The sequence below is a fragment of the Podarcis gaigeae genome (assembly GCF_964106915.1).
Source record: "Podarcis gaigeae genome assembly, chromosome: 17".
Taxonomy (NCBI): Eukaryota; Metazoa; Chordata; class Lepidosauria; order Squamata; family Lacertidae; genus Podarcis; species Podarcis gaigeae.
The window spans coordinates 12,718,318-12,740,730 of record NC_139694.1 but is presented as its reverse complement, the minus strand read 5'-3'; the positions used below and the strand labels follow the sequence as shown (position 1 = coordinate 12,740,730).

Sequence of the window (22,413 nt, the reverse complement as noted above, 5' to 3'; positions counted from 1 at the left end):
GGCTAGCCCTTTTCTGGCAGAGGGTTGCCATAATCTATGGACAAGACCCCAGCACCTGCATGTTGAAGCTGTCATGTCGAGAAATGAAGTTTTCAAGGCTGCCTTCAAAAAGGCTCCCCCATCACCTATTTCAAATTGCTTCTCTTGTTCATTATTCGTGATAACTCAATGAAAAATAAATTTGAAGAACCTTAAAAATAAATTTGGGGAAGTCAGCCGGGGGGGGGGGGTCCAAATCCCTTTGGTTCGCTGCAGAGGACCCACAGAACAATCTGCTTTAAAAAAAAAAAAATTTGAAGTTTTAAATGGAACAAACTTAGGGAGGATTTTCAGGTGCACAATAAACACAAGAACTATGGAAGCAATTAAGAAATAGTTAACCTTTTGGCATCAAAGCAGGGGAATCACAGAAGTAGTCAAAAGTAAGAAATCGGGGGGGGTCATGGGGGCCACAAAAGACCTTTGGAGGGCCAGATAGTCCACCAACTAGCCACCTCTTGTTGAACTCTGCAAACTTACAAATGTATTTCTTGTATGTCATCTACACAGCTACCAACCTCTCTGCCACTCTCCCTTCGCCGATATGTCCTATCTGGATGTGAAGTGAGGAGAGTGTTCACCTTTGTCCCACGCTCACTTTAAATATATACAAAACGATACACTGTGGGAAGTGGGAGGAGAGCATTTCACACTCACCCATAGGCATCTTTACAGCAAAAGTGAAGATTATTCCTCACCTCTTTGGAAACACGGCAGCAGTATTCCAAAGAGCTCAATGCTGCGCAGACTTATTTTTACCTGGCAAAAACTTTAGAGCCTGGAGCATATGCCTTTCTTGAGAGAAGTCCACCATCAGGTGTGTCATGTTGTCACTCACTTTGGGTTTCAAGGACAGGCGGAACGCTGGAGCCATTGTGACTCTAAAGGGTAGAAATCAGGTAAAAATCATTCAGGCAGGAGCCAAAAACAACAGACAGGGAAGAAAGGGGTTTCAATATTTTAAAATGTCTAGATAAAAAGTGAAGCCGATACTGGTGCTTGGCACTTCACCAAACTATACCAAAACCTTTATTTAGATTGACTACTGATGACAAGTTGAGTCAGAACAAATCTTTTGCGGGGCTTCAGGCTGGGGGATTTTCCGTAGACCTCTCAGCCACCCAAGCTACCATGCTGAGGGTTTGTCTTTGTAACTATCCACTTCTGCTCCTGCAACATCTTAAGGATAGAGTGTCGGAAATCAAGCCTATATAGGGAGTAACTGGCAACACTCCCAGGCACCCGGCTTCATTCAAAACCACACTATGGAAGCATCACAAGGCTTAAAACTTCTGGACGCCTGCTGATGCTATGAGCAGCAACTTGGCAAGTTTCCAGGACCCCACTCTAAAGAGGCATGAAGGGCTCAATGTGATGGTCAAGTTGCACACAATGCCTCTAACCCGTTAACATAAGGTTGACTATCATTAGCTGGTGTTTTCTTGGCAGCATGCTCCTAGTAACCAATGCCTGCCTTGGCCCTTAATAGTCAAGACTCATTTCAGAAAGAGGAGTCCATACATGATAAAGCTTTAACATAAAAGTGAGCATATGAAAGAGCAGGGAGTCTTGGTATAACACAATAGTAAGTGAAGTGTCTATTAAGCAAAAGCTGAGAAATGTTCTTGAGTGCCACTGGAAGTCTTCTCAGTCCCTGCCCAAATTTGAGCATAATTCAGGTGTATGACATAGAAATATTATGTCTTACATGTAGCCTATCTTTCTCTATTCTTAGCCTGAGGTATTAGAATAATAACGAAGGTGAGCATTACAAGTTAAAACTGAAAAGTTTTACATTTCTGCATTTTGGATGTTTGGGGGCTGCACCAACTTCCAACTATACATATGTGAACGTGTTTCAATGGTTTTGGGACAAGTGTACCATTTTCTGATTTTTCTAGTAACCATGCTGTTTAACTGAAATCCAGCTCAAATTATGTTGCCTTAACAAGTTATGATATCCCATAAGTGAGGCCTACATACCATATAAAACAAACATTGGCTTCCTGTGCCACTTCCAAATTAAATTTGAAATGGCACCTATTTTAAGGGATCAGCATTAAGAATCATTTTTCCCCTTCCAAACACATTTGTTTAAAAATGTGCCTGTGTTCTTTTGTCGCTGAATGAAATTTCACACACCACACAGGGAGAAGGAAGTGTAAAGCCAAAACACAGCAGTGTTGTCCTATCAGCATGCAAAACTTAATTTAATATTTTAGTTGCATGAATCTTAAGTGAAAACTGTTAAGAATTACTTAGCCAGAATCTTCAATGACAATTATGGAAGACTAGGAACAGAAACAAATAAGTTGGTACTGTACCTATCCTTGATCTGTCTGGCAGCCTTGAGGTGCATCAGGAAGAAGAGAGAGAAGGTAATTAATAGTTTCATGCAAGTTTCATCTGCAGTAACATGCAAGAAAGAGTTAGAGTTATCAATCTCACAGATGTCCAGCTCGGTTTCAAAAGCAACTCAGAATTTTACCACTGAAGACCTGCCTCATAAGCCATTGTTAATACAAAGTTATTAGAAATTCAGCAACAAGCAAAAAAAAAAAAAAAAAAAAAAAAGGAATTTCAACAAGCCACGCTAAACTAATTCTGTATGACACTGTCATCAAATCTCTGTGCTCTATTTTTAATGTGATCGGGCCAAGTGACATTTGAGTGTTTCGTTGGGCATGTCAGCAATTAGGTAGTGAGTAAGTGTTAGATTTGTGCCAGAGTTGAACCATTTCCACCATACTCCTACATGAATATAAAGAACAATATCTTTCCACAAACCGCCCTGATCGAAGCAATTTTTGAATTCAGGGAGTTTTATCATTCAACTGGCCCTAGGCAACAAAATGTTATTAGCGGTGGCAAGAAATACTGGAATGCACCCCAAATTCTTATACTCTAGTGAACATGCTCTGGCCTGGCTAGATAGGGTTTCTTGTCTGGCCTACAGATAATTAATGTTTCAAAATAGTATAACAAGTAAGTGACACAACATAGAATCCGAATTAAGAAACTAAAAGATCAGCTTCATATACATTTAAAAATTGTTTGCTATTACAACTATCACAAATACAGTAGAAATTAGGACATTGCCATCTCTGTTTGCCAACAAAAATTAAAGAGTTTTAAATTTTGATCTGCAGTCCCTTTCATGGCATGGGGGTACTTTGCAAACATTTTTATCTTCATTCCTTATGTACTGAACACAGGAAAAGACTATGTATTAAGATTTTATATGTTATCACCACAAACAGTGTCTTAGGTGATAAGATGACCAATCGGAACAAAACAGAAAATAAAACATCCTCACCTGTCATCTGAGATACTGTGAACCACAACAACTTGCCCAAGATCACTAACTTCAAATTAGGGAAGCTGTTGCTTCCTGCATCTCAAACTCAATGCTATCTGCACCATGAATGAAAATGCTTCCACAATGTTTTCCTCTCCTATCTCCCAACTAGACCATCTTAAAATGCAAGTTACAAAACCAGAAGCAGATATTCTAAGCAAAGTCCCCCTGCAACCACCCAGAATGGTTGCTTATTGCATAAATAATTAAAAGTTGTTAGATCAAAGCAGAAATTACTATAATGAATTTAGCTGGAAGGGAATGCAGTCTTCTGCAACAAGCATTGTGTGTCTGCTACCTCAGCAGTTATACCTAGTGCAGTATCTTTCATGGCAAATTTATTCACCACTTACTTTGATAGTCACAAGGTAAGGCTGAAGAGTAGCAATTATACATGACCATTGAAAGGTATATAAAGTCTGCTTTCATGATGTCTTTACTCTGACCACAAAAGCAACAGCAATCCTTTTCTCCCTGAGCTACCCTATCCCTCAATTCAACCCAGGTCATTTTCAGAATTGCTTCAGAAAATCTCAGTTTGAAATGGCTATCCTGAGAATTATTTGAGAGCCAAATTAACCTTGTTATAGCAGGCAAGTATAATTTGGTCATAGTCCACAAATAACTTGCTAGTACAGAAAAGGCTGAAAAGCAACTTTTCAAACATGCAGACATGTATTTAAAAAGTTTACAAATCCAAGCTATTTTGTATCTATGGCTGTTTGGCAGGCACAAAAACATAGGGCAAAAAAAATCCAATAATTAGGATTTGTTGTGGGCATAGCAAGGTGGAAACAATCCAAGAACTGAGAACAAGAAACCTGGATGAAGTCCAGGGGAAACAGCGTAACAAATGGAAAGGAACTGTGATGAAACAGTGTAGCATCAGTTAACCCTAGTCAAAAACTAGGATAGGCATTAATGGTGAACAAACAGAACCTGAGGAGCAAGTTTTATAATTCTGTTTTTGCCTTGGGTTTAATTTCCAGGGAAATAACGCAAACAACTTCAGATGAGTTTGTTAAAAGTATAAAAACAAAGATCAAATGCAGCCCTTCAACACAAAGAGCAGAACAAATTCAGATTTTGATGGATCATTTGGAATTCTTTCATATATCAGTTTAAGCATTGCCTGCCCTTGATTGGATCATTCAGCTTCCTTTCCAACCAATGTACAAGGAACATGGTTCGGAGTCAATGTAGCATTGCTAATGCACATCAGCTGGAGGCATGATGCACTGACTGGCAAAGCCAACGTAATAAATCTATTTAACAGAGGCAACCTAATGCATTGCCAAGTTTGTGTTTCTAAAAGTAGATTATTTTGCCTCCTATATTCCCATTTAGCAGTTAGTCAATCATTTTATTAGCTGGATCTACAGAAATGCCAGAAGGGGCCCTCTCCCTAAGGTCAGAAGATTCTACTGTTTTGAGAACCATCAGAAATATCAGGCAGAGGCACCTTTCAAGAATGGAGAACGCAGTCACAGAAGGTGGCTCTGCCTAATTTGGGGGATTCCTCCTCCCCCAAGCCCACTCCATTCATGAAGGTTCCCTGATCCTGGTAGGGTAGGCAGAGGGCTGCTGGGAAGGTTTGTGGCAAAAAAGTCACTCCCTTCTACCAGTGTTTCTCCGGATCCAACCATATAGCAGAGACAATACTGATGACCTACTAATATTGAGCACAACATGCTTGCTGTGTGTAAATTTTCTATCAAGTATGTGAATGAACAGATGTAATTCTCTGCAGGTACCTAATAAAATTATGCAAGCATTATGTCATCTTAATTTTCCTGTTATTTTTTTTAGCAACTGAGCACTCTTAAAACACTCTGAACTATAACTGCACAGACCAATTCAGCTTCTATGGGTGTTAGCCTATAGGCAGTATCCAACTAAACAGTTCCACAAGCAAAGCACTTTTGGCTGTACAGTCATACCTCGGTCTAAGAACAGTCCTGTTAATGAACGATTTGGGCAACACACTCTGCAAAACCAGAAGTAGGTTTTCGAACGGAAGCCGACTGGTGGAAGGAAGCCTCATTGGGGAAAGTGTGTCTCGGTTTAAGAACGTTTTGGGTGTAAGAATGGACTTCCGGAACGGATGAAGTTCATAAACAAAGGTACCACTGTACAATATAACTTCTCCTCCCACTCCTCAAACACACCCTATAGTTCTCATTTCATTCATGAAAACTACTACCTACTGATTACAAAACCAGTAATCAGAATAGTACTATTATCCTGGGGTAGTCTGAATACATGTACTTGAAACGCTCAGAAGGTAATGTTGATCACTCCAGAGCTTCTAATCAGCTCTACAACAAGTCCTCCACAATGTTTACTACACAATCTATAAGTAGTTGCAGGCAAATGACATGCAATTAAATAGCATCTCTCCTTTTCTTCTTCATGTCAGGCACACTTTTATACCTTTGAAAATTCCTCAGGGTCCTTTATGTCCAGTGAACGAGCAGCAAATTCCAACAGTTCTTCAGAGTTCTCCAGGGCATTACTACATTGGCTAAGTTGATTCTAGGAAAATAACAGAAAGCTGTTCAGTAAGCCAGTCCATAACAGGAGTTATTAAGAGAACACAGGGCTATCTTCTCTCCACCCCCCAAAAAAAATTTCAGATGCCCATTACTAGCAAATGAATGAGGCTCTTATGGAACTCAAACCTTGGCATATTTAGCATAGAGTGTAAACATAAAATATTAGCATGAAACACAATAAAAATAAACTAACATGCAGTATTGGGGGGGGGAACCTTTCTGGCAGAGGAAAATAAGACAGTTCTCTCTGTGGAACTCAGCCCCCTCAGGCCTCTGCAATCAGTTGTACACCCACATAGGTTTATTCCCCACCCACCCCATAAACATATGAACATAAAAAGACACTCCCGGCTGAGTACTATGTACTTTGGCATGCCAAGTTCAAGGTAACACAGCTGTTTATCTTAGCTTATGAAGAGTGAGGTTCAATAAAAGGTGTGATCTACTCCAGGAAGTGCACCAAGTGTAGGCTGGAGAAGCAGCTCTTAATTCTGAAGAAGTGTGTTCTAGAATGCCTGTTCTTGAGTTTTCACAGTTTTAGATCCCAGTGTCTTTACTCCCTTACATGGTGCTGGATACACGACTATAAGGTTCAGGGGGTGTCATAGGCTATTAGGTGACAGTATAGGCATACAATATTAAGGTTCCATGTCATGTTGCTCAATACAACAGTACAGTATTGACAAACAAGGTTTCCAACTATCTGAAAGTCTTGGCAATTCACGAAGCAGAGTTCTTTTTCCTTGCATGGTGAGATTACCAGACATTTTACTATCTAACCCAGGGTGGTCCAACTCATGGCCCATGAGGACTTTTTTGGTGCCCTCGGCAACATTCAATAAAAATCATATTGAAAGCTTGGGGGGGTGGAGTGTCATGCATTGTTACCGAAAGTGCATAAATCTGTTTGTGCATTAAATTTGTTTAAGAATTTAAAGGATTATATTTAAATACACCATTAATAGATTTAATTAAATATATTAACTGTGTATATCAAATAATAATATATCGCAAACATTTTAATTTACAACATGGAAATTTAATTCAGTGTGGCCTATGAATTCCGTGTCGAAGTCTTGTTGCTCATATTTGTTGGAACTGCCCTGATCGAACCAGATGCTGTTGGTGTGTTTTAATATTTCAAATACTGTATATTCATCACTGGAGAGACAGGTCAGCTGCTGTATCTGTATTGTCAAAAGCCACATGTGCACCAGTGATTTAAGAGGTGAAGTTTCAGATAGGTAGCCGTGTTGGTCTGCCATAGTCAAAACAAAACAAAAAAATTCCTTCCAGTAGCACCTTAAAGACCAACTAAGTCAGTTCTTGGTATGAGCTTTCGTGTGCATGCACACTTCTTCAGATACACTGAAACAGAAGTTTCCAGACCCTTAGAAGGGTCCAGACCCTTAGAAGGGTCTGGAAACTTCTGTTTCAGTGTATCTGAAGAAGTGTGCATGCACACGAAAGCTCATACCAAGAACTGACTTAGTTGGTCTTTAAGGTGCTACTGGAAGGAATTTTTTTTTTTGTTTTAAGAGGTGAAGTTATTTGACAGCATCTGGTACACCGAGATTCTGAATTATACCAAAATTCCATGATCAAGTTGAACTAACTAACTTTGTATACATTTAGCATGTTTTACTGTGTGATAAGCTTTAAGCTGTCAGAAGAAGGTAGAATTCTTTCAAGGAAAAGGGTGAAAGAATCAGCTACGGTGACTAACACAGCCATGGAAGCACAACAACTGTGGATACTTGCAAACCATGAAAAATTTTGCTCTACCAGGAACAGCTGGGATAATTCAGTTGGAAGAGCTTGCCCACGTTGGGCAAAACATTCCTGCATTGCAATGGGCGGGACTAAATGACCCTTGTGGTCCCTTCCAATTCTAATATTCGATGATTCTTAGCTAGTACAAGCACATTCCAGTTCTCCTTCGGTATGAGGCCTCACAGACTGCCAGGATTACAAAGAGAAGTCAGATGCCATGTTTCCAATACTGTTTTACACACACAGTGAAGCAAGAGCAGCCCAAATTAATATCACATTTACTAATTCCATACTGTACTTCCATCTGCTGGCCATACTTGGACTTCCAGCCCTGTGTCCATAAATCTCTGAATCCATTCAAAAATAAGTTGGAGACATTAGGGAAACCTCCTTTCCTCACTTTCTGCCCAGCCTATATATTAGAGCAATGCTGCTCCCTGTAAAAAACTGAAGAGTGTCCTTTCTGGACAGCCTTGGGACAGTTTTGTTTAACCACTATTGCAGGAAAATACTGGACTCCAATATGCTTTTTCCAAAAAGTTCTAAGCAGTTTGTTTTGTTTTCTGCCTTCTGTGGTTTGTCACATATTTTATTGAAACATGGGAAATGAATATTTTAGTATGACATATAAAAATAGTTAAGGAAATCTAGGCAACTCAGCATCTGAATCAATTTGCTCCAAAAATTAAACATTACACGGAGCAGATTGACGATAACTACCTCCCTGGATAGGTTACATGTGTAAACTCAAAGAACAGAACTGGATGCAATCAATTTAAGTCTCATATCAAACTCTTAAAGCATAAGTGCTAATCAGAAGTCTGGAAAGTGTAACTGCTTTTCATATATGAAAACTGAACTGTGCAAGCTATCCAAGCCTACTGGCTTCTATTTCATTTAATTAATGTGCTGACAAAGGGGTTTTAAGCACGTTTGGTACAGAGAAAAGCTTTATACAATCTAATATTGGCAACTTAGTGTTGTTGGCTGCTTTGGTCATTGCTGTATTTTCCTTCAAGGATAATGCGGCATCAGCCAAAATAATTTGATTGAGATGTTAAAAATATGTATATAAACCATGTACATTCAAACAGAAAGCATTCTGTACACTATGCCTATTAGCTAGCATTTTTCTTCATTTTTTAAGTCTGCCACAAAGCTTGAATTCAGAGTCCTGTTTTGTAGCCCAGCAACTAAAGAAACAAGAGTTACACATTCTTGCTGCCTACATGTAGCTGACAAGTCTTTCATGCAAGGCACACAGGGCCAAACCTGAAAGTTAATTTTTAAGGCTGCTATCTGCGCTTGTTGGTAGAATTAAAAACTCCAGGAGTCTAATAGGAAGAGGCATGCACCAAGGCATGTGAAGTAATCCTCACTTAGAGTGCTCCAGGAATTCCAAAGAACTGAGAGGGGTTGTGTGGTCATTTGCATGTCAACATTCAAAACGCAACCTACTTTTACAGAAGTACTAGCGACTGAAATGCTTGCACAAGCTTACAGAATTTAAAGTGTTTTAGAAAGCAAACTTGTGCTGCGTGCAAAGCTAATTAAGTGACAGTCTACTAATTTAATTAGCGCACATTTCCCTATTCTGACAGAGCTTGAGAGTTCTACTACAAAATCATCAGAAACCTAATTACCTGAAGTTCTTGGGTTTTATGAGCTTGTTCTTGCTTGATACTAGTTGACATGCTCTCCTTCATCTCGTCAAGTATTGCATATAAGCCATCAAACTCCTCATCCAACTCAGCAATTACATTGGAAGAATTAGCCTGTAAACAAAATTTCAGTTATGAGTTGTGCTGTCAGATTTCGTCTATTTCTTCAGCACAAACTATAAAATGTAATAAGCATCATAGAACCTTGTTCTGATCACAGTAGCGTACTTCCATTTCCTTAATAATAAAATTAAGGATACTGCAGATCAATATAAATACATATAGTAATATGCATAGGCTTGCCCTTTTTCTTTAGTCATCCTGGCCCAAAGAAATCACTATCGCACTTGGGTCCCCGGCTGCTGTTGAACTACAACACCCATCATCCCTAGCTAGCAGGGCCAGTGGTTAGGGATGATGGGAGTTGTAGTCCGACAGCTGGGAACCCACTTGACTTAGCTGTATTATTGAATTAATTTATTTTGACAACTTCTCTCTCTCTCTCTCTCTCTCTCTCTCTCACACACACACACACACACATATATATATATATATTCAAACAGATTTTAATAAGTGGCATTTAAATTTAATTTAAAATTTTCTAAATTGCTTGATATAAAAGGAAAATTACATATTTAGTGCATCTGTATCCTCTTGCCCTTCTTCAAGGGGCTTTGGGAAGTGTGCATGGGGTTATCCTCAGATATAACCACAGAACTGTAGAGTTGGAAGGGACACTCAATGGACATCAAGTCCAACCCCTGCAATGCAGGAACCCTTTTGCCCAATGTGGGACTTGAACCCATAGTTCAAGTTGGCTCCCAGTATGTTTCCGAGCACAATTCAAAGTGTTGGTGCTGACCTTTAAAGCCCTAAACGGCCTCGGTCCAGTATACCTGAAGGAGCGTCTCCACCCCCATCATTCTGCCCGGACGCTGAGGTCCAGCGCCGAGGGCCTTCTGGCGGTTCCCTCACTGCAAGAAGCAAAGCTACAGGGAACTAGGCAGAGGGCCTTCTCGGTAGTGGCGCCCACCCTGTGGAACGCCCTTCCAGCAGATGTCAAAGCGGTAAACAACTACCTGACATTCAGAAGACATCTTAAGGCAGCCCTGTTCAGGGAAGTTTTTAACGTGTGATATTTTATTGTATTTTTGGTTTTTATGGAAGCCGCCCAGAGTGGCTGGGGAGGCCCAGCCAGATGGGCGGGGTATAAATAATAAATTATTATTATTATTATTATTATTATTATTATTATTATTATTATTATTATTATAGCCCTGAGACTAAGATTCTTGTGCTCTACCAACTGAGCAAGGCTGGGAAAAGATTTGAAGCCACTTCACCCCAGTTTAAGAGCAACGCAACAACCAACATAGAAAAAAAGACTTTAATGTGAGGCGTGCTGACAGTGCAGCTCACTGGCTTCAGAGAATAAGGATGTGTACCCATGAATAAACTCACATGACTTGCACAGCCATATCTAGGTTTGGCTCTTGGCCTATATGGTTTGCAATTGCAGTATTAAAGAAAACAACACTGTTTAGAGAAGCCCTTTCAGCTCTGAACGTAATGAGCTCTACAACCTACCTGTACACCTTTTAAAGTGTGATTTAGAGTTTCAATGAAGTTTTGGATTTCATCATTTTTGTGGGCCAATGTGGAGATAATCCTCTGCAGAGCTTCCTAGAATTAGAAGAGTAAATTTAATTAATATATGCAAGGTCATATTACTTTGGTGTATATACCCTTCTTGCTCCTGTACTGTGCTTTTGCACCGTACAAGCTTGTAACTGAAATAATTTCATTTGGTTACATTTATTGTTTGTAGTGTTTAACAAAAACAATGGCAAAAACTGTTTACTTCAATGCAGCAACACTGGTGAGGTCAGACAGTCTTGCATGTTTAATAGCAAGTGGCTTAATAGCTACCATAGTCAGATGTAATTGGAACCAATACTATTCAGAGTTATTGACTTGTTTGTTTTTTGCAAATGATTCAGTCAAGACCTTTTTAAATTTAAAAGCATTTATAAACTGCTTAATATTTTAAAAATCTCTAAGCACCATAGAACACAAAAATGTATTATTAGAACAAATGTGGCACATAACTAGTAATATAAAGGCATATAAACACAAAAGCAAGAAGTCAGTGAATTCAGACAAAGAAAGACAGGGACCTATATTAAGCGTCAGGGAAAGCCTGGAGCAACCCGATGTGCTTTTACAAGACTTCTGAAGCAACCGACAGTTGTTGCTGCATGTATGCTGGAGACAAGGGAATTCCACAATACAGTGGTACCTTGGGTTACAAACGCTTCAGGTTACATACACTTCAGGTTACAGACTCTGCTAACCCAGAAATAGTACCTCGGGTTAAGAACTTTGCTTCAGGATGAGAACAGAAATTGTGCTCTGGCGGCGCGGCAGCAGCAGGAGGCCCCATTAGCTAAAGTGGTGCTTCAGGTCAAGAACAGTTTCAGGTTAAGAACAGACCTCCGGAACGAAGTTCTTAACCCAAGGTACCACTGTACAGTGGCAACTGTGGAAGATGGCCATTTTTGGGTCACTGGCATATTATATCCTACAGGGTGCAGAACCAGTAGAATTTCCCCAGGTGATCTAAGTGATATTACAGGTCTATACACCTCTTAGGTTAAGCCTTAGATCCTATAAGCATAGCTGTCAAGTTTGTGCAAGTCAGAACACGCTCATCTGTTCTTATTTGGATTTATTAGAACCCATTTAGTCTTACAACATAGAAATAGTTTTATATCCATATACAGAGAAGCAATAGCTAATTTGAGGGCAAAGATTTCTATTTGAAAGGTGACAAGACAGTTCATTGCACAGTCAACTCCTAAAATACAAACATACCATGTTGTGTTATTTTCACTTACCAACTGCCTCACCCGAAACAAGGTTTGAGAATGAAGCTTAAATTAGAAGATGAACTTCATCAAATGAAAGTAGACAATGAAGAACAACTTTTAAATTTCAATGCTGGTTTACTGTGAAAAACAGATGGAAATCCTACACTTAAGTGCTACTTAAGCAGAGTGTGCGCTAATTTGTCAGTTTCATACATGCAGTAAAACAAATTTTTGTAACAAAATGTACAGTATTGTCAGGGGTTCAGGAGCAGAGACACAGGAGGGGGAGCAAATGGAGAGCGAGGAGGAGGAATCCGAGTGGGGTGGGGGCAGTGACAGCGGCCAGAGTCATTCCACGAGTCTCTCCAGCGAATCGGAAGATTCACAGAAGGGAGTGCCGATGGCCAGGGCAAGGGGGGCTCCGGGGGGAAAACCCCAGGAGGAAGGGGCCAGCGGGGACTCCCTGAGCAGCAGTTGGAAATCAGGACCAGCTTCCCCACCAGAGCACAGTAGGGAGGGGGAGTCCCAGGAATCGGGACCAGTGTTCTCACCACCAGCGAGAGGAGATGAGTCAGGTTTGACCACGCCCACATCGGAGAGCGGGGAAACGGTCAGGAGGAAGGTTACCGGCTGGGCGCGCGCACCAAGTTCAAATGTACAGGCGAGCGGCACAGCAGGGAGCCCGGATAGGGAGCCAGGTCCTAAAGCCCGCCGGAAGGAAGGGCAAGACTCAGGGGGGTCAGCATCAGAAGAGTCCAGGAAGGAGGAAACCCCAGGGGGCAGAAGGACCCAGAGGAGGAAGGAACAGCGCAGGAGGTGGAGCCGGGCTAGGATCTTAAACTGGTGCGGAAGGGATAGTGACTCAGAGGGGACTTCGCCGATCTAGAGTCAAGACGTAGGGCTGCGCGCTCTGGGGTTTGAAATGGAAACTAAACTTCAATAAAGACTTTTGTACATTACATCAACCGGGCGTTGGTCCTCTGTGAGCTGGGACCTAGAGGCAGTCCTGACAAGTATTATAAGCATATAGTTCTTATTCTCTTAAATAGATCCAGCAATATTTTACTAGCTAGATTAGCACTGAAGTTATGTGTTCTAAATACAAGAAGCCACAAGTTAAGAGTGTCCAGTTCCCTCTTGACAGTTTGAGAAGAAAGTGATTACCTCTGGATGTATCTACTACTACTCATGCATTATGCTAGTAAGAAAACCAAGAAATTCATTTGAAAAACCAGACATCAACCTCTGTACATAGGACCAGTCTAGGTTCTAATTCTAATTATTCATACTAAATATTAACCAAGGCTTAAAATTAATCCATATATTCAAGATCACTTCAGAACAAAAAACTAGAGTTGTGGCCAATTTCCACATTAACTGGAATACAGAAACAACCAATACTTTTACAGTATAGAAAGTCATGCAGCTAGTATCAGACAGCAACTCACTTAATGTAACTATGCTTTTACCTGGGCAATTCCCAAGTTACATCCTCTTCCAGTGGTCTGATGGTAGCATATTTCTTCCTCTAGATGCACACATTTAACCTTGCTCAACTTGCTTTATACTGAATTATTAATAGGAGTTTCTTCTGTTGCCTAGCACACTGTCCTACTTTATCAGGTCAGTATAGTCACATATAAACATGAGATTTAAAAAGATTTTGTAGGATTATATATGCAATGGTCTCCTTCACTGTGCAACTCAACTCTCACAAAATCTACCCCACACAGCTATATATAGTTATTTGTCTCATAAAGCCTCTGGGTCAAAGGGAATCAGAATAGACATTTAATGCACTGTGTGTTTCCAAGACTATCATACAAATAGTTCAATCCTTTCTAAATTACAGTTTGATGATGTATCAAGTATTCATGGATTAGCAATTGAGTATTTTTCTTTATCCCAAAGTATCGGGCTCTCTTCCACCTCTTGATCTAAGACAATAACCATCAATTCTGTGCTCTCTGTACATATTGCACTTTTTGTTGGCCAAACACAGCAACAGCTAGGAAACATGTTTTATTTAAGTACATAATCTCTACAAGATCTACTATGATGTGTGGTTAAGTGTGTTATGCCATTGGTAGGAAGGAAACAGCATCCTATACACAGCCTAGCAGCACAGGAATTTTAACCTTTTCTATGACTTTAAAAGGATGGTGCCACTTTGAGATGTGGTGTTTTCTCCTGTGTACAAGGTAGAATAGCCAACACCACAATTACTCTACTGGATGAACAATCATGATCAATCAAGAGAAAAAAATTAAGCCAGTGCTGTATAGTTGAACAAGTATTATGAAGAATCCAGTATTAGAGATTTCAGGTGAACTGTCTAAATATTCATAGGGTAGGTTATGAAGTGATCCACATATATTCCCCAGCCTATGTCAGATGGTTGAAGGCAACATAAGCAGATTCATTTACCAGAAAGGTTGCTGATATATCTAACTGCTCTTTCCCCTACTTCCCCATTTCCTTCTTGAAGAGGCAGAGTAAAGCATCTCAGAACTGAATGGTTCAGAACTAAACAAAATTAGACAATTAGACGTTTCCGGAGTCATCCCCCTGCCAATCCAGTCTACATCCACTTACTCTTTCCAACAAACTTCAAGCAGCATATATTAAGTTCTTACTACAAAGCAAATCCCTGTAGTACAAATAGAATGCAAATAAATTTAGAGTAGTTGCTCATACTACAGAGCAAACCGATGTGGGAATAGAGAGGATGTCAACCACCCATTTTTCCAGCCACCAAAATTCACTTTAACATTTGAAAATTCTTACCCTCCTCTTCAGCTAAAAGGCTCCCAGAGTGGCTCAGATAGGTCAATTGCAAGACAATACGTATTTAGTCATGTGCTTTAAAACACTGCTTAAATAATCTGCACAAAACACTTGTAACCCTTTGGTGTGTCCTTTCACCAGAAGTCTATATAGCCCCGCTTTGCTGAACTTTTAACGATATTCATTCTGGTCTGCCTTTGGTTAATGTTAGTGCACCCTGTATGCTTTTACCTGAGGCTGTATCTGCTGCTATTCCAATATAACTATTAGTTGTTTTAATGTTTCATGTATTGAATTTTTACCGTTTTTAAGGTCTGTTTTGTATTTTAAAGTGTGCTGTGATTTCCTTTTTGAGGACTTTTACCCTTAAAAGTAAACTAAAATTCTATTCAATAAAGAGGCAGTCAGCTGTTTAGAGTACACATTTTCTACTTGGTATTCACTTACCCCCAAATAAGAATGTTATCCTCATTATGCGTTGTATGTTTGAGAAGATTTATCTGTAATGAGGTTACAGCCAATTTTCAGTGCAAATCCAACATTCTGGGGTTTAAGTTTACAATACTTTGTTAACCCACAGATTTCAAGTCACACATCCAAATATGAATGTTTTGGTTACACAGCCTCAGTACAGCTACAGCCTGCATTTCTTGCCAACGGTTTAAATGAAATGCAAGGTGAATGGCCCCTTACTGCAGGACAAAACATATGAGTGGAATGCTTGGGAAATTAGAGAAAGTCCTATTTAATATTAAAAAGTGTTTAACAAGTACTTTAAGGCAGGGGTTGTCAATACCAGCCCCTGCAAATGTTTTGGAATACAACTAAGACTCAGACTCAGTCAACACATCTGATGATCAGGAATGATGGGAGTTGTAGTTCAACAACATCTAGAGGGCAACACATTAGCTACTTCTGCTTTAAGGTCATAAATTAATTCATGCAAGAAGTGAAATTGGAACCAGTACTTCCTATCTCGTGGCTCGTTTTCTTACCCAGTATATTAAAATAACAGGTCAAATTACAGTTTAGTCCTATGCATGCCAACTCAGAATTCTGTTCCACTGAGTTTACTTCCAGGTAGTGAGTACAGGATTGCAGCCATACATGAAATATTTGTATGCTGCTTTTTAAAAAAAACAAAAACAAATTAAACTGACAAATAGTGACTGATTAGTCCTTCGTTTCCTCCTCCAGAACCTTCACACTGTCACCAACTACCCAAAAGGTTTTATTTAAAAAATGAACCTCAGGTTTACTTAAATCACATGGAAGTATTACAAAAGTACTTCCTATGTGTTGCTCCATGAAACTGGGGAACCCACCAAGAATAAAATGATATTCCACTAAAATAATTAAGTCATCTTAGCTAATAAGCAGTTCCATTTAAATTGCTCATGCATGTCAGTAAACTCAGTATGGAGTAAGTAAAAAATGTGACATTGTTGACAAATGTTTTATGATTCACATGTACTGACACAGATGCGTATTTTGAGAATCCTAACCCAACTTTATTTGAATACTTTTTGCAAGTTATAATGCGTAATTATTTTCTCCCTGTTTAGTGGAAGAAAAACTTTGCATCAGTTTTTTAAAAGGAAAAAAGAAGAGACAGGAAGGAGGAGCAGATTGGCAACCTAACTCAGAAACCTTACGGTGTTCAAGCGCACACAGACTTGGTAGTCCAACCGTGTTTACTCAAGAGTAAATTCAGCACGGCTTACTATGTAGTCAATGGATTTAGGATGGCAGTCTAGCACCGCAATCCTATGCATCCTTATTAACTAGCACGCTGAACATAACGGTAGCAAGAAGGGAAAACAGTTGACATCATGCCTTTTATTGGGATCAACTGAAAAGCCAGAAAAACGCTGAACAAGCTGTTGTAATCACCGGAACTCTTTGTTAAGCCAAAAAAAAAAAAAGACAAAGAAGTGCGCGGGGGGGGGAGAGAGAGAGAAAGAACGAACGAAAGAAAGAAAGAGAAAAAAGGTACTGCTGTGCAGGGAAACGCCACGAAATTTGCAGGGTTCAAAACAAACAGCTTTTAAAAGAGGTGGTTCCCCGCATTTCAGGTCAAGGAGGATAAAATAGGTTCCCCGAAAGGCGTGGGAAAGCCGAAGAAAGCGGGTGGGGGGTTGGGAAAGAGGGCTAACAAGACAGAGGCAACCCGGCGACGACACGCCACTCATTCACACCCTCCCCTTTCCCTGCATGCACAATCCGCCCGCCTCGGACACCATCCATGGGGCTTGCTTAGCCTGCAAGGTGCAATGACAAGGAAGCCCGGCAGCTTGCATTGCTGGGGCGTGAGCGCGCGTATATGCTCGCAGACAGCAACAACCATGGCAATTCCATTATTTTTGCAAGCCACCCGTGAATGCCGCGTTCCCACGAGCATTTTGCACGCGTTAGGGGTTCCGCGTAAAAACAAAAAAAATGGGGGGGGAGAGATATCCACCACACTCGTCTGAGAGACTCCTCCAGACACTCGCGGGGTGGGGGGTGGGGAGTCCCCCTTTCTCCTCCTGAGGGGAAAAGGCGCCTCTTTTCCCTCACAAACCAGTGATGGGAATAGCTCCTGCACAAGACGACGACGCCCACCATGACCAGCCCCTCGAACCGGCTCACCTTCTGCGCCTCCATGGTGCGGACGAGCAGGAGCTACTCCCAGGGGTTTAAGGGGCGGGGGAGCAGCGAAAGGACGAAGGCCGATCTGCCTCCCTGAGCCCGGACAGCGAATGCTTCACGGGACAGGCGCGCAGGGCTACTAATAGCGGCAGCCGCGCGACCCCAGCAGCCTGAGGGCGGGCGTCAGAGCGCGCCACGCCCAGAACGACGGCGACGCCGCCTTGCCCTCGCATGCGCAGTGGCGAGCGGCGCCGCGAAGAGAAGGAGAGAGGGTGGGACGCGCTGTGGAGAGCGCATGCGCAGGTGTGTGTGTTGTGCTTTTCGACTCCTCCCTACCTGATAGCGCTTTTTGTCTACTTGATGAACCCATGGTCCGATCTGAAAAATACAAATTTTTAGGTTGCAAAACTACATAAAAATAAAGAAAAATTAAGTTTGCAGAACAATAATTACCGTGTGGTTAGGATAGATCAACGTGTCAGTGTCCACTTATCCCCAGTGTAAATATGAAATTGCAAGATAACTATAGCATGTACGCGAAAATTGATTTCAGATTTGAAATCAGCATTGAAAGAACATATATGAACAGTTGAAAAATCTCATGCAACAGAAAATGGGGGAAAATATTGTTCCCCAGTGTAGGCAAACGCAAAGGTCGGGTATCTGCCCTACCTGTCTGGTTACGAGAAGTGTTCTGTGCATGGAGACTCGCTGCTGCTGCCCCCTTGCAGAACGGAACTGTTCCTAAGCCAACGAATAAATATTTAGATCAGTGGTTCCCAATGGGTGTAGCCCACACAGTGCAGGTTTTACTTATAAGCTAAACAAGCTATAGCTTAGGGCCCCACTCTCTTGGGGACCCCAAAAAAATTTAAAGGAAAAAACTGGATGTACATTTCCAAAATAGAAGATAAAAAACAAATGAAATAAAACCTACATACAGCAACTTATTAGGTCCATAAATTACCATATAGCATATACTGTATTCAACACAAAAAACAACAACAATTTGCTGTTCACAAAGGACAGCTGGGCATATAAAGGGCCCCATTACCTTCAGTAGCTTAGGGCCTCATCAATCCTAAATCCAGCCCTGAGCCCACCTATGGTGTCTGTGGTGTAACAGATACTACCATAGAGATATCAACATTTTCAAAAGTAGAGGGTTCATGGCTTGACTTTTTTGGGGGGGAAGGGGGGTGTTCTACAGTACTGAGCTAATTGGGAACAGCTGTTTTCGAGTTTGGGTGGATACAGAAAAGTCCCCAGCCCCATTGTTTTAATTATTATTATTTTAGATTTATATACAGCACTTTGTTGCAAGATCTCAGGGCGGTTCACAAGATAGAAATACAAGGTAAAAGCACAAATAAATAGTTAAAATTAAAACAAAACAATAGCACTCCCACAAACACACTTTAAAGGCAGAGGGTTATTAAATCACCCAAAGTCCTGGTTGAAAAGGAATGTTTTTGCTTGGCCCCTAAAACTGTATAATGAAGAGGTGAATCTCGCTGGAGAGAGCGTTCCACAAACGGAGCCACTGCAGGAAAGGCTTGTTCTTGAAAGATTGCATATTACTACTACTACTGAGGGATGCAGGTGGCGCTGTGGGTTAAACCACAGAGCCTAGGACCTGCTGATCAGAAGGTCGGCGGTTCGAATATCCGTGACGGGGTGAGCTCCCGTTCCTCGGTCCCACTCCTGCCAACCTAGCAGTTCAAAAGCACGTCAAAGTGCAAGTAGATAAATAGGTACCGCTCCGGCGGGAAGGTAAACAGCGATTCCGTGTGCTGCTCTGGTTCGCCAGAAGCGGCTTAGTCCTGCTGGTCACATGACCCGGAAGCTGTACGCCGGCTCCCTTGGCCAATAAAGCAAGATGAGCGCCGCAACCCCAGAGTCGGTCACGACTGGACCTAATGGTCAGGGGTCCCTTTACATTTACTACTACTACTACTATTAAGTTTGCATTCCACCACTCAATTGTAGGTCACAGGGCGGTTTGCAACATAAACATACAAAATAAAAATGCACAATACATAATAAAGCCAAAGCAAACCAATAACCAACCCCCTCCCACAGGCATATTTCAAAGGTCATAGAATGCTAATCAGCCAAATGCCTGGTTGAAGAGAAACACTGTCAAAAGCCATGAAGGTACCAGGTGAGCCTCCTTGGGGAGAGTATTCCACCAGTGTCTTATTTTGTTATCATCATCATTAAATCCTTGCATGTTGTGAACACTCGCTGTGCAGCCAGCAAGGCACTCTTGGGGACTGCTTTCCCCTTTAAACCTGCTGTGATACGACACAGTGGGCTGATGTTGCAGAAGCACAAGCACAACGCCCTCATGGGTGTGTGGAATTAAAGCACACCTTGGGTTCTGGCCATTAAGGGGGACAGGGAGGGGTGGGAGGATGATGTGACTTGATAACGGCAAGCTTGTTCAAGGCATTTTATATGTTCCTTATTCATTGGCATTTCTAAGTTGTGGCTATCAAGATAAACAATAGATTCAACAGAACTAAGATTCCTTCAAGAGGCCCTGGTAAAGGACAATCTGAGAAGACCGGTGGAAAGAGGAAGTTTGAAACACAGCTGAAGAGCACTTAATAGTGGAAGTAAAGCAGCCTAGTCTTCTACAAGGAAGGAAATGCATTTGGAAAAAAACATTGCCAAAGAACAGGCTTTTGCAAAAAATAAAAAATGGCAGCTAGCTTTTCAGACTGGCAACCAGCAGCTAAGTCAACAGAAAATTGGGGGGGGGGGTCAATAAACCTAACTGGAGATTATTAATGAGGGGAATGCTGCCAATAAGACATCATATAAAAGTGAAAATGGAAAACTATGCAAAAAAAGCCACATGGGCTACTCTTCATTTTCTTCCGCAGTTGCAGTTGATAATGACAAGATGCTTCTAGATGTTTTGTGGAATTGCTGCTCTTTGTTCACACAAAACTTTCACAGCATCCACACATCACCACTGACACAAAAATGCCAGGCCATATTTGATTCAGATATATTTTAATGGAAAAGCAGATTTTTTTGAAATAACAACAGCTGTCACCAATAACCCACTTGCAATATCTGGGCAACCCATTTGCTATCAGAGACACGGAAATCCAGGAATAATACTGAATGTGACCATAGAACTTAATGGAGTCCTACTATTCAGCAAAATGAGAGAGAGAAGCAGAGAAGTCTACTTCACTGCTCTTGGAAACTAGAGACTGTGGTGACGACAGAGCTGATGAAACAGAAAATATGGATTGTGGCACAGTTGTGCTCCCTCACGGAGCCTGTCACTTAAGGATTTCCCAGTGCCTTGTCCTCCATTCCCTACAGGTAAAGGAGTCACATCCAATTCCCAATGCATATGTTGAGGAAAAGCTGCTGTCTGGCACCTTGACATCCCACCCCCTCCTTCCATGACCACCTGGCTTGCTTCATCTTCTTGCCCCTGGCCATTTTCCTGGCTGGGTAGCATTCATTCTATTGGCTGGACAGAGCCACTTGCCCACCGTAACCCACCTGGGTAAAAGGCTCCTAAAGCAAGTTATGTGCCAACATCCTTTTCTCTTGACCACCTCCATCTGCAACTGCTGCCAGAAGCTGCCAATGCCAGAGGTGACTGTTGAGAGCTAGTTTTGCTATGTCATCTTGCATAGACCAAGATGCTGGTATTTGCTTTTATTTCCTTTTTTATATATAAATAATTTTTATTATTTTCCAACACAAATATACAATTCTGTCAAATTTTCAAATTTTTGCAAATTTGACTCTTTTTAGACTTCCTTCTACTTCTCTGACAATCATCCATAATTACTTCTAAGTTTACGCATTCCTCTGTTTATATTGCCATTAAACTTCCCTCCCACTCCTATTTCTTTTTAACAATATATCTCTGCTTTCACAGTGCTTCTTGAAATCCCACCAGTGTTGTTTGCACATCACATGTTCTTTTCAGATATTCAACAAATTTCCCCCAGTCATTGATGAACTTTTGGTCTTGAAGATATCTAATTTTCCCGGTTAATCTGTCCAATTCTGCATAGTCAGTCAGCTTCAGCCTCCATTCTTCTATTGTCGGTATTTCCTCTTGTTTCCATTTCTGGGCCAGTAGAATTCTTGCTGCTGTGGCTGCAGGTATTTGCTTTTATTTCCATTTTGATCTGCCTAGTGCTGTCCCTCCACATTTCCCTGTCCTGACATTGATCCAATGAAAAATAGGGATTTCCTATTCCATAATTTTATTTTTATAATTATTATACCCCACCCATCTGATTGGGTTGCCCCAGCCTAGGGCTGCCATACGTCCTGATTTCCCCAAATATGACCAGGATTTTATAGGCAGAACTGAAATGGCAATGAATCTCCAAAAGGTGGTCTTATTGTAAAAAACACACACACACACACACACAAAAAACCCTCAAAAACTTTCAGGATGTCCTGGTTTTTACTTTTTGAAATATGGCAACCCTACTCCAGCCAGGCTTCCAAAATTAACAAAACATTAAACATTTAAAAACTTCCCTATACAGGGCTGCCTTCAGGTGTCTTCTGAAAGTTGTATAGTTACTTATCTCCTTGGCTTGGGGGTTGCATAACTCCTACACATCATTCATATCACAGACATGTTTCATCATTGCTAGAATACTACTCTTTTCTTCCTGAGAGCAATGCTGGTAGCTGTGGCTCTTCATACATGTGTCCCTTATAGGACTGTTGGGAAGATCACT

General features: G+C 41.1%; 1 protein-coding gene across 3 annotated transcripts in view; it reads right to left on the bottom strand.

Annotated features, from left to right (window-relative positions):
- The window catches only part of FSD1L (fibronectin type III and SPRY domain containing 1 like), a 34,793-nt gene extending 16,876 nt beyond the window's left edge, over positions 1-17,917 (bottom strand). For all 3 annotated transcript variants that reach the window (XM_083719273.1, XM_083719274.1, XM_083719275.1), the window contains exons 1-6: positions 17,675-17,917; positions 10,974-11,069; positions 9,369-9,500; positions 5,831-5,932; positions 2,364-2,386; positions 799-920 (exon numbers count right to left, since the gene is read on the bottom strand). In XM_083719273.1, the coding sequence (XP_083575399.1) occupies positions 799-920; positions 2,364-2,386; positions 5,831-5,932; positions 9,369-9,500; positions 10,974-11,069; positions 17,675-17,689 (490 nt within the window). In that variant the 5' untranslated portion in view covers positions 17,690-17,917. The remainder of the gene's footprint in view (positions 1-798; positions 921-2,363; positions 2,387-5,830; positions 5,933-9,368; positions 9,501-10,973; positions 11,070-17,674) is intronic.
- Positions 17,918-22,413: the final 4,496 nt, after the last annotated feature.